Here is a 13,109-nt window from a genome sequence, read left to right on the forward strand (position 1 = left end):
ACGAATTGCAAGTATAATTCCATACAGTGTTAATCCATGTATTAATAGACGTATTAATCAATATTTGTGCAGAGACCTGTTTGTTTACATTTGGATAACGCACAAGAGGATGCATCACTTGAAGTGAACATCTATACACAACATCTGACGATGTCGTTTATCCGTGGCTATATTTATTGTTGAATCTCAGTGTTGTAGCAGAGGTTATTGTCCGAAAGCAGCGCCTGACACAGTTTCCTCTGTCTGCCCCCACCTCTGTCCCAAATGTCTGACTTTGTGTTTCTGGCAATTTGCTCCCATTGTGCAGCACTTCCTGATAGGAGGCACTCTGGGAGACTGGGCTCACTGAGCTGCAAAGGAATGTGACATTCCTTTCTAAAATTACGGATGTTTCTTTGGATTTCTGGGGCCGATTTCTGCCATTTTCACTGCGGTGTTTGGAGAAAGTGTTTCCGGACAGATGCGCAAGTGAACACAGAGCATATATTCTCAACTTGACTCACGATCGGCTGCAACAGACGGTTGGACGCCAACAGAATGTTTATTTGGACTGGTAACACACCAGTGCGTATTGTTATTGTTCTTTTGTCCACATTTAACAACATTAAATATGTAGGGGGGGGGGGCCTTATCTGCTATTAGAATAATAAATGAATGAATCCAAAAAAGAAAAGTATTATCTTTAACAAGATTTTATAGATCAAATTTGAAATATGTTTCATTGTGTATGACTACTGAATCTCGAATAGTTGATTATTCCTACACCAGCGTGACTAACAACAGTGATTCCCAACCTGTTTGGCTAGTTACTCCTCTGAATTAATCAATATCTACATGTGATCCCTAATTACAGGTGAAAAATAAGTTTGGGGCACTTAAACCGTAAAATCAGTTTTTCCCACCTGAAACTTAAGAATGTTTTATTTTTTTAATACCGGCAATAATTGATTTTTTTGGCCTGTTGGTAACCACAGAAACAAGCTGTGAAAACAACATTCATATATCATCACCTTTTAAGTTTACCTATATTCATACATCCAGCAGATACAGGAAGCGTTGTGTTTGTGTTCAATCCGGAGGAACGTTAATACAATATTATGTTTCTGTTTTGGTTTTCCAGAGGAGTCTCTTTAGCTGCTAAGGCTCCGCTATGTTCACCATTTAGACACACACTTTGTCTGTCTGACATCTGCTGCTGGGCAGGAAGTGCACGGCCATTTTGCTTTACCTTCTTTGACGAAAAACAGCTGCCTGCTCCAGCTGAAAACAACGCCATGAGAGCAGTGAGAGTGAGTGATAAAGATCTATATAGTTGAGGTGGATAAGTGACCCTCCATCCTAGACTGATCCATCACAGCTTCGGCTAACTCCGACCAGTCTGGCCACGAACCGTCTCCCTGCTCCACAGACTCTCATGCAGATGTTCATGTTTTATTTATTCATAGCTAGTCATGATTAAAGGATGTGTAATGATGAACCGCAGAACCTGGAGAGGCTGGGAGAAGATATTCTTATGCAATTGTTACGTTTGTTTGTAAAAACCTGTGGAGCTAACATTAGCAGAGTACGCTAGCATATCATTACCTAGCATTAGCACTGCTGTTCCACGCTAGCCACTCTCTTGATAGTTCTGACCTGTTTACGCTGCAGAGTGAATCTGACACCCTGGACTTCAAAACCATATTGTAAACCCTGCAATCTGCTTCTCTCTGAAATCGCTTTTTAGAACATATTAACTATTTATTCGGGAGTGCAGTTAGTGTGGGCGTCATGGTAACGTACCTCTGACAGTTTGACGGAGTAGCAGCGCTGTAATCATGTGAGTTACTGTAAATGTTAGAATTATGATTACAGCCGCTTCAATATTATTGTGACCCCTCAGATGTGGGCCACTGCTTTAAAACTGAATGATTTATGAAACCATAATGAATATATATATATATATATATATATATATATATATATATCATGTTTGATTTAACTGACATTTGAATGTGCCATCCGATGATAACAATTTTATTTTTTGCATCCCAGTATTTCGATTAACACTATCAACTAACAACTTCATAATTACTTAAATTATAATCCACAGTACTTAATTCTGAACAATTCATGTGTGTGGTGTCCTTCTCTTTGAAATGCTTTTCAAAACACAGGGACGTCTAACTGTAGATGAATAAATAAAAAGGGAACCCTGTTCATACTTGTTAAATAGCACAATGTCAGCAGAGAGCTTTGGTAAATACAGGTCTAACTGAACAAACATGAGGAGGCCACAGCCTCGCTGTGATAACCTCTATCTCCAGATGGTAGACTGCAGTTAAAGGGAGAAAGGAGAGTGGAGGGGTCAGACGTCAGGAATGAGGAAATCCCACCCTGGCCCCAGCAGATAGAGGACAGGAAGCACTGCCGGTTGCATACAAATTCAACCTCAGTAGTGCAACATGTGCAGCTCGGTGTGAGTGCGTTAAAAGTGCGGGACGAGACCTGCCGACCACTGATAGTGCACGGTCAGGTGGCCTTTACGTGCCTGATGACATCTACAGGCCGTGAAGAGAGGGCATTTACCAAACGGGCAGCCGCGAGAGTCTGGTTATTTATGAGGCACCGCAGAGTGATCCCCACAGGTGACGGAGATATTCTCTGTGATCTCCAACTTCTCTGACAATTTTATGGCCTGCGTAATTAAAGACTTAAACACACAGGAGCAGCAAAGTGGACTCAAGCTTGAAAGAAGGGGGAAGCCGTAAAAGGGTCAGCGCTGTTTTAGTTTGACCGAGCAGGCATTTAGATTGGCTTCGGAGGTCCCAGATAAGGCAGTGGCGTTGCAAACATGCAGCTTGAAGTTGCTTTGCTTTGTTGAACGTCAATGAATGTGAAGCTTCAACTGGGGAACGGTGAAGTAAGAGACGTTACATAACAGGATTAGTGAGTGGAATAGGGTTGGGTACAGTGTGATGATTTCCCCTTCCTGCATACTTCAGAAGGAACTTGGAGGAGGTGGCTGTTCCGGGAATGCTTGGATAAAGACTTCCATTTATGAGTGAGAATAATCCTGATAACAGTCGTTATCTTACCCCCACCTCACTGTCAAGTGACAACAGCTGCCTGAGGGTAATGAAGCGTGAAGAGGTCAGGACACTTTTACACCATCCACAACATCTGATTCCTTGTCACCATGTTTGGTTTCGTATGAAAACATAAATATTCCTCATTGACGGATGGAGTCTGAACGAGGCACTTTCTCCGTTTCTCTCTCAACGGTGACTTCTTTTAAACGTTAATTGGATGGTAAACGGAGCGGACATTTTTATGTGTACCGTTGCCATTGCGACTGTTGTAGTAGGCAAACGTTGGTATGAATTAAACCGGCTAACAGCAAGTCGCGGACAGCAGTAACAACTAAAACGTAGAGGGTAAATGAGATGTAACGTAACCACTTAATACTCTCTTAACACTTGACACAGAGAAGGAAACCACATTGCTATCACCGGATGACTGACAACTTTGTTTGGCATCATTTCTGTCTGAATCAATAAGCTAACTAGCGGGTCATGTGACGCTAGCGGTTAGCTAGCTCGCAAATTCTAGCATCCTTTAAAGCGAAGCTGAGCAGCAGGTTGGTGGCCCACAGCAGCACTGGGCCCACTAGTCCCTACACCTCACTCCTTGTCGGCTAGGAGAATGACAAGCTAGCTAGCTAACTAGCCCCTCTATCTGTCACTCTCTTCCTAGCGAGATGCGAGACGTCACGGCCCCACTGAAGTGTTTTTTCACTATAACAACTAACAACATAGCTTATTGCTAAATATCGGATACTTGAAAGATTGACCTGATGATGGCAATAGATAATAAGTTACGGGATCACTGAAGTTACTATAATTCATCCAGAGGGGAGCATGAATGTCTGTTCCAAATGCATTGACAATCCATCCAACCGTACCAGACATTTAGCTTGAATCTAAAATATCAACCCTCATCGTGGCCACTAGAGGAAAGTTCAGGAAATCATGAAAGTCAGTAGGATGTATCCTCTGGGGAACATGAACATGTCAACATAAATTCATGGCAATGCATTGGATAATTGTTGAGATATTTAAATCATTGCCATTAATGGAGCCAAGATATAAATACAGCTTCGGGTAAACATTTGAACCTAATATTCCATTATGAATAAAGACTGTCAGATTTTGATGCAGTTAACTTTTAATCATGACAGTTCGACTGTATCATGGACAGATGAGTGGGTTTTAGAAAACTACAGAGATGAGGAAGGGCGGCACTTCATCAGGCATTTCTCTACAAATCAAACATGTACAGCTCTGTATGTCACTAGAAATGAAAGGACACTTCTCTTTCTCCAATTCATCAGAGCATCCCAGCCGGGACGCTTGTGTGGCGTAGATTATAATCAGTTGTTGCACATTGTTGTTTCTTCTTCCCGGGAGTTTCTTTTTCAGGTATGGAGGTACCGAGCGCATCACATCCGTAATCATATCGTTACAGCTGCAACAATATGCAAAAAAAGGATATAATCATTCCCCACCCAGTCAAGAGTGTCTGGTTCCCACTGTTTTATTAATTTAATATCATGTCACAGCTCACACCTCAATCCTGGAGCACAAAACACTGAACAATGGTCGATCAAACTTGTGCATGTCATTGCGTAAGAGAGAGAGACAGAGAGAAAATTAGGCTAGCCTAGGACGTTGGTGGTTTCAGGGGGAATCTGAAAACTAATTACACGAGACAATCCAAATGGACGCCCCCATTAGCCATGAATGAACAAGGAATGTTCTAAATAGTTTTTACATAACAGAAGTCCCAACATCAAATAATTCCTGTTCTGACTAGGCTGAATGTCAACAAGACAACATCGTTTTTCCAAGAATTCATTTTAGCTGGGTCCGACAAAGCTCGGGTTCAAGCGCTGTATGAGAATTTAAACTTCATCCTATCTAATTAAAGGTACAATCCGCGATCATAAGTAAACAAAAAGGGCTGCCAAGCATGAAAAAGAATGGATCCTGCTATTAGCCTTGGGTTAGGGTTTGGCGTGTCAAGGTCCGACTCCAAATGGCACCATTACCGTACCTCATGTGAACACAGGTGCATTTCCTAATTGGTAATCTGAATAACTTGCAAGAACTGTTTAGTTCAATACATTGTTGGCATACACTGTATACAGGAAGAAGACAGTCATTATGACGTCATCCAATTTTGGCCGTCGTCATCTTGTTTTTTTGCAGCCAGCAGTGAGACGAGGGGGAGGAGCTCAGTACCAACGAAAACTGAATGTGACATTTCAGGTGATCAAAACAGTTACAATTAAATGTCATGAAGTGAAAACACACTGTGAAAGGGTTAAAGTTGGAAGACGAAAACAAGGACAACTCAGACCTCTATGGCGGGCTTACTGTCAATCACAGTAAGCCCGCCATAGAGCATCCTGTTTTATGGTCTGTTTGACTCTAAATGACCATAATTTACTAAATGAACATCACGCTGTATTGAAGAAGACTTGAAACTAGAGATTGAGACCAAAAACTAATGTTTACAATGTTTACTGAGGGAATACATCAAGAGAAGTAGAGTCATTTATATAGACTTCTATACAACCAGAGGAGTCGCCCCCTGGTGGTCAGGAGAGAGAATGCAGCTTTAACACATGAAGCATAGACTTCTATACAACCAGAGGAGTCGCCCCCTGGTGGTCAGGAGAGAGAATGCAGCTTTAACACATGAAGCATAGACTTCTATACAACCAGAGGAGTCACCCCCTGGTGGTCAGGAGAGAGAATGCAGCTTTAACACATGAAGCATAGACTTCTATACAACCAGAGGAGTCGCCCCCTGGTGGTCAGGAGAGAGAATGCAGCTTTAACACACGAAGCATAGACTTCTATACAACCAGAGGAGTCGCCCCCTGGTGGTCAGTAGAGAGAATGCAGCTTTAACACATGAAGCATAGACTTCTATACAACCAGAGGAGTCGCCCCCTGGTGGTCAGTAGAGAGAATGCAGCTTTAACACATGAAACATAGACTTCTATACAACCAGAGGAGTCGCCCCCTAGTGGTCAGTAGAGAGAATGCAGCTTTAACACATGAAGCATAGACTTCTATACAACCAGAGGAGTCGCCCCCTAGTGGTCAGTAGAGAGAATTCAGCTTTAACACATGAAGCATAGACTTCAATACAACCAGATGAGTCGCCCCCTGGTGGTCAGTAGAGAGAATGCAAGTTTTAGGAACTTCAGCATGGCTTCACTCTTAAGACCTGGAAGTTGCCTCCTACTACCCTGTATCCCTCATGTTCACAAGAACAAATATCTGACCTTATATTTGACATATTATGTTATTCTTATCTATAAGTGCATTTATTTTTGTGGAGAAACTGCTCTAAAGATTAAAAGAAGCACCTCAGTGTGTTAATTTGTTGCTCTATATATTTTATTCAAAAATAAAATTGATACCATGGAAGCAAAAAAGGAAGGCACATTAAAACAGAATTAATGATCAAGTAGTTGTAGTATTCTACATTATTTACATTCTAAAACAGTTAAAAACAAAACAATACAACAATTTTTTAGACTAAGTGCAAAGACAAAGGCTCAGGTACGGGACATTGTTCTGTGACCCCCAGCTGAGCGCTACGGTCCAGGAGCACCTCTGAAGATCCATGGTGGCTCCGGGGACTAGAGGATGTACCACTCTGTGTGGGAACGACATGCATGTTTGTACTGTACAGACATATTTACAGTCTCTGTACGCAGGTTCCATTAAGGCAGCCCCCCCCCCCCTTTCAGGGTAGCTCCAGCCTCCACCTACAGCCATTGACAGCCAAGCTGTATCACCAGCTGCCGCGTACTGCCTTGGGCAGCCAGCCTCAGCTTCCACCTCCAGCTCCCACTGCGTTTAAAACACAGAAACAAGACAATCATGGATACATTAAATAATAACATTACTTTTTTTAGTTCACCAGCGTTCGGCCACAGCCTTCGTCAGCGAGTCTCTGCCCTCATCCTAGTAGTCATGTCTCCACCTGCCATCTCCCTGTCACCATTCACCAGCGAGCTCCACCTGCAGCTTTTGGTGACAAGCCAGCAGCCTCTGCCAGCTAGAAGGTGAAGCATTTAGATCATGTTACAACTACATCATCAGCATAACAACTGAGGCAAAGCCGAGGGAGGCCGATAGACGTATCTGAATGCTTCTGGAACAGAAAGTGTGTTGAGAAAAGAGTACATCTATGTTCTGGTAGTGCACGGTTTACGTGCCACAGTGTGCAAACAAACACTTAAGTGGGCGTTGAGTGGGACACGCACTCATTGTGTGTCAGAGCGAGTCTTTCCCTGCCGGGCGGATAACAACGTCTCCGCAGCATTCCAAGTGTCCCGCGGCGAACGTCCGGAGGTCCCACGGCGCCGGACGAGTGCGACCGCCGCCTGCACCCGCTCCCTGGACCCCACCCTGACTCGAGAACAATGACACGATGCCGTCAAGTCCAGGGACATGGCCTCCAGCTCGAAGTGGGACACGGACGAGGGGCATGTTTCTCTGAAGGGCCCCCCCCGCCATGGAATGTGCAACAAAAGAATGCCAAACAATCCTGGGAACAGGCGTCTTATCTTGTTCACGAGAAGACATTAGGCAGCAACACACGAGTCGTACTGAAGAGGCATGTTTCATGGTTTTAACCGCTCATCAATCAGAAGTATTCTTTCCGTCACATGCCCCTCAGTGTGAGCCCTCTCCGCAAACAGCTTCCTTCTTGCTACTCGACTCCCATGACAGGTTGTGATCTCACCGATAAGGGACAAATACCGTAACAGAAAACGGGTTGACTACGTGACCCGAGTTTCCCATGCAGTATGCACTAAGTTGGACAAAACTCACATATTTGTTAAATGTGGCTTCATGTCTCCTCAGATGTCTGCTTTGTGACACGAGGCCCTCATTGGACCGCAGAGGCATTCCTGTTTTATGACGGGAGCATGGAAAGTATCTCTGAACAGACACACTCTGTGTTGCCGGCTGTTTGAGGAGGATCTGACTTGGCAGGTTCATTACCGCTGGCCACAATGTGACAGTCTTTACACGGCGCCCTCTGCTGCTGGTTTGCGGTAGAGCACAACAAGCGACGAAAGACTCGAGCCATCGCTCCACTCTCAAGAGAATCTAGAAAGGAGTTTGCTTTCAGGCTCCATAACTACAAATAAACAATGCAAATCAAGATACTAACAAGTATGTTTGCAGCTAAGATGTTAATGTTTGAGTGAGAAAGTTGAGCGAGTTGAACTTTTCACGATTTCCTTTTGAATATTATGTCTCTGGCAAGTCCTTCAAGGTTACCAAAGAGCAACACTACATTGCTGCAATGCCCCTTGAAAAGCATGTGTGCAATTCCACTCATTAAACTATCCAATTTAGCAACCACTCAATCATATTGTAGCCTAAAGCAAATTCTTCCTGTAAATCACTATGTAAATAACGCAGTCCGAACTCTCCCTGGACCCGAATCAGCTCACTCCTCCTCCCTTGTACGAGGCCCCTTCGAAGAATCCCCACATATAAGAACCTTCTTCACCTCCCTCCAGAGAGCCAGAGGAATGCCTGCCTTGCCAAATTCCTCCGTGCTGTTTGTTGGGGCTTACAGTGCTAGCAACACAGGCTACCACATACCAAAGTGAGAAGTCACTCACAGGACCCGGAGACAGCTGGGCAGAACCTTTGGGATTCGTGGTCAGAAATGTTTTGACAATAAAAGACAAAAACACATATTTCCTCAGATTAGTTTTGCCCCACTTTATTCTATGAGTGTGGCCTTCGTTAGAGAAGCAGTAAAATAGAACTATTCCCCCCGTGGCCTTTCAGAGCGCCCCACATGGTTGATATTAACATTCCATCAGCTTTTCTAATGATGAGGACAAAGCGGGCCGCAGGGGAAGGTTCATGACAGCATTGGCATGGTGCACGCATTCCTGCACTTGACTAGCCAGAGGGCCTCTGCAGGGCAGGTGTTGGTGTTTGGAGAGGGGGGGGGGTTAGAGACAAGTAACTGGGGAAAATGAGGAAAGCTACAGCATAAAGCTGCCTCCTTTCCCTCCCTGAGGTCCGGGACGTCCGGACAGACATGTACATATGTGGTATTTTCCCAGTTAGGACAGGCGTGCAGGGAGGACGGGCGCTTCTTTTGGCTCGCAGCAACATTCTGTTCTCTGGATGTAAATTCAAACTTGTATTAACGTTCCAGGCAACTTAATGAATAGGAATGTGCAGCGTCCTACGGGCGGAAAAGTGCCAAGAGGACCCTCCACAACCAGTAATCCAGGTGGAATTCAGCAAGCAGTTATGTGAGGTCACATAGATGTGAGTGGTCAAGAATTCCTTCAGGCCATTTCAATAGCATAAAAAAGACACAGCTGAGGCACATTTCTCCGTGGTTTTATAATCAAATGGAGCAGTGACAGACAACATCACAGCCTCCTCACAAAGTGTTGACGTCAGCTTACATCTTGATCAATTAAGAGTCCAGGAAGTCGGAGGAAGTCGGATGTCGTCCGGGCTCGGATGGAACGCACCAACGTACAAGATGGTTCCGGCGCAAGAGGCCACTTTCAACTTTACAGCTGTCTACCCTCGTTTCCAGTCTCAGCTTTTACACTGTCTAATAAAGGCTACAATGGCAAAAATAATGGCTCTTTTTTTCATTTTATGGAATAACGGAGGATATGGGACAGGATGCTTGTCAGCTGAATAAGGGACAAAAGGGTTCCTTGAGTGAAAACCTATATTAAATAAATGCACGATAAACAGAATAACAATCTGAGCTAATCATCTAATACTAGGTCATGCGTGTTACCTCATGCATTAAGGCCCTCACGGCGGGGAGGGCGTGGGCCAGGTTGTATGAGGCCAAAGACCTGTCCAGCCTGGAATCTATTCATTACAATTGCTTCTTTTGACCTATGAAGCACTTCGGTGAACTTAAAGCTCTGCGTTGCCAATCTGAATTTAGCTGACCCATTTTGTCCTCGTCATAGCACAGCCTGACAGAATAACAGAGGGGGGGGGTGATGGGTTAAGAAAAATGTCTCTAAAGTTCAGTCAAGTGAGGTAAAATGTCCTTTACTCCCACTGTGCTGTTCAAGGCCTGTTTGTTTCTCCAGATTTATTCCACCTCGCTCCATCACTAACCATTCTTTGCTGTAGTCTGGTCAGACTCGGGCCCCGAGCCACTTGGCAGGTACTTGGAGGCTATCCTGATGCTGCCGCTCATCATACCCTGGATGTAGGTGTCCAGTCTCTCGACCAGCTCCTTGGCCAGAAAGCTCTCTTTATCCAGGAATTGAGAGACCATGCCGTCCACCGGTGACACTAACAGAGACTCCTGAGACGGAAGACAAGCGCACAGCTGTAGGATCCTTAACCTGACTTCCTCTACAACTGTGGGTTCATATGTGTGACGAGCCTCACCACTGGAGAGTGAGCGGACATGATGTTGTCTCTGGACTCTCTCTGAATCACCTCCCTGTGTTTGCGATGTCGGGTATCTTCATTGCTACAAATAGAGCGAAAAGTTGCGTCAGGGTTCAATTTCTTGTTTTCTTGTTTTCTTTGTGTACGTGTGTCTGTGATCATGCGGGGTACCTGTCCCGAGCAGGCTGGGGTTGCTCGGTCATGCCGCACATCTCTGGGATCGCCTGCCTTAGCTGCCGGTTCTCTTGTTCCAGGCTGCTCAGAGACGACTCACGGCTCTCCCTCAGGGATACAAGCGAGGAATCTCCCCTCTGAGGAGTGAAACAGGCACAGAGCGAGAGGAGTCAGATTAAGATACAAACGGTGTATATTGAGACTAAATGTCAAAGCTGACAAACCTTCAGTGACTGAGCCTCCTGCCTCTGCAGCAGCACCTGCAGATGCTGGTTCTCGGTGTTTAGAGTCTCCAGCTGTGCCCGAGTCATCTGAGAAAGTCGGGGAAGATGATGAAATCCTACTTGACTGAGCCCCTGAGCAGGTGCATAATGCCGTTCTCCTCCACCCGTTGAGGAAAAGGAGTTAATACCAAGATACTACAGATCTGTTTTCAGGAACTCCATCTTGTGGACGAGGCTCTTTCTACTTTTACGTCGGCATGAAGCCGTTACGAACACACACCTACAGTGTCAGAAAGGACAAAAAGCCATCACTTGTGTCTCTCTGCCTTGCTTACTTTGAGCTCAGCCGCCTTCTGCTCTGCCTCGCCACGGAGCTGCTGCCTGACGCTGGTGGAGGAGTCCTTCAGCGCGGCGATGGCGGCGTCGCGTTGGTGCAGCTCAGCGGTCAGCTTCGACACCTCCTTCCTCATTCCCTCCACCTCGCCGCCGTGAGTCTGCCTGGCCCTCTGGAGGTCTTCTCTGAGCTGTAGGAGGAACCCAGACACGTGACAAAGCAGCAATAATTGGGTATGCTTTACACACAACAATGTACGTAAGCCAGAGGACATTTCGGACCCTTTTCATGTCAGCAACAGAGGAGTCGCGTTGTGCCTCAGCTCTCCGTCGGCTCTCCTTCTCCGGCCTGAGCAAATCGACCAGAAATACGCAAGGGAAAATGTTGATATGGCAAATTAAAGACAAACAGGAGTGCCAAGCACATGCGATGCGGCACCTAAAAAAAGAAGCATTCCAGCATTCACCCGTCTTTGAGGCTCGCCAGCTCGTCCTTGAGATGAGCCTCACACGCTTCGGAGCAGCGCAGCCTGGTTGCGGTCTTCTCCAGATCTTGTCTGAGGGTCTCCACACTGGCACAGCCCTGAGCTGCCAGGCAGTCTTCCAGAGAGCTGAGGAAACAAGGTTTGTTGTTCTTTATCGACTTCTGTAATAACTCTTTTCACACAAGCATTGAACCCATTGGATTGCAACTGCTGTACCTCCAGTGCGAGTATAGGCTGCCCCCTTGTGGATTGTTGCGGTACTACACCCTGGCTGAAAACTTATTTACCCACCGAATGACTTGATCTTTAGCCTGCAGTGCTTGGCCGAGTCTGGCAGCTTTGTTCCGAAGCCTTCGGTGTTCGAGACTGGCTCTCCGCACGAATGTATCCTGGGAGTCCAGCGTGCCGTGGAGCTCCTCCCTTTCCTCCGAAAGGACCTGTGGGACAGCAGTGGATTCTCAGCTGATAGGTTATATTTTAACCTCACGCACAAAGTAACATTCATCTCCACATTATGCCATTCTCCTTTTATTCTACTGCAGAAAGACCTCTAGACAAATGTAATAAACTCTGGCTGTGAAAGAAGTGATACGATACAAAATAATAAATTCGACCGTATTAAGGTGCAAGGACAGAAATGTAAATAAAATGACCACACGTGATGACGTTTAGAGTTCACAGTACAGTAGTGAGACTTGTTTAATTCCAAGGCGATCAGGGTGTAATTTGACTATATTTTAGCACCACTGGGTTGTAAAATTTGATGATTATTGCCCGCGATAATCGTAGTATGAATGTATGATACTAACACATCTCTAAGTTAATATCACCTTCACAGTTCTCTCTCTCTCTCTCTTTGTAATCTGGGATGGTAGAGGGGCCACAGAAATTAAGGGCCCAGGGGCCCATCTTGATCACTGTAAGGCTGGGACCCCAGATAACAACCGATAAGCCGATTCTGAATCAGTTTGAGTGATGTGGTGACTGATGGGACATCCTACATCTCAAGTCTTCAGATCCAGATGTGCATCTCAAACTTTAATCTGGTATTTGTTCCCACCACCTGCTTACCTGCTGCTCTCGGTCGTCCTGTCCCAGCCACATCTCGAGTGGTCGGAGGCGTTCCAGTTCCAGTTCCTGCGAGTGCATGCTGCCCTGAGCCTTCTCCAGCTGCGTACGCATACGCTGCACCTCTGAACAGCACCCACTGTGCTCCCTCTCCCTTTGCCACAACGCCCACTGGGACTGGAAAAGGAAGGGGCGAGAATACGTGAGAGGGTAACCTGCACAACGGTAAACTGAAACAGAATGTACATATGATGGTTATGAAGTTGCTTTTACTTTCATGTGTGTGAGCTCATCAGTCAGCCTCAGGTTGTGGGCCTCCAGCGCTGTCAGTTGCTTTTGGTGCT

At 45.5% G+C, this 13,109-nt stretch overlaps 1 protein-coding gene across 1 annotated transcript in view; it reads right to left on the minus strand.

The window, feature by feature from the left end:
• Positions 1-6,432: 6,432 nt before the first annotated feature.
• The window catches only part of cep63 (centrosomal protein 63), an 8,156-nt gene continuing 1,479 nt past the window's right edge, over positions 6,433-13,109 (minus strand). Inside the window, exons 5-15 of the mRNA XM_034531393.1 lie at positions 13,039-13,109; positions 12,769-12,942; positions 11,989-12,134; positions 11,680-11,823; positions 11,495-11,561; positions 11,215-11,403; positions 10,880-10,966; positions 10,653-10,792; positions 10,479-10,563; positions 10,200-10,392; positions 6,433-6,911 (exon numbers count right to left, since the gene is read on the minus strand). The exon at positions 13,039-13,109 is cut by the window's right edge and continues 37 nt beyond it. Of these exons, the coding sequence (XP_034387284.1) occupies positions 6,889-6,911; positions 10,200-10,392; positions 10,479-10,563; positions 10,653-10,792; positions 10,880-10,966; positions 11,215-11,403; positions 11,495-11,561; positions 11,680-11,823; positions 11,989-12,134; positions 12,769-12,942; positions 13,039-13,109 (1,319 nt within the window). The 3' untranslated portion in view covers positions 6,433-6,888. The remainder of the gene's footprint in view (positions 6,912-10,199; positions 10,393-10,478; positions 10,564-10,652; positions 10,793-10,879; positions 10,967-11,214; positions 11,404-11,494; positions 11,562-11,679; positions 11,824-11,988; positions 12,135-12,768; positions 12,943-13,038) is intronic.

The sequence above is a fragment of the Cyclopterus lumpus genome, chromosome 4, assembly GCF_009769545.1.
Source record: "Cyclopterus lumpus isolate fCycLum1 chromosome 4, fCycLum1.pri, whole genome shotgun sequence".
Taxonomy (NCBI): Eukaryota; Metazoa; Chordata; class Actinopteri; order Perciformes; family Cyclopteridae; genus Cyclopterus; species Cyclopterus lumpus.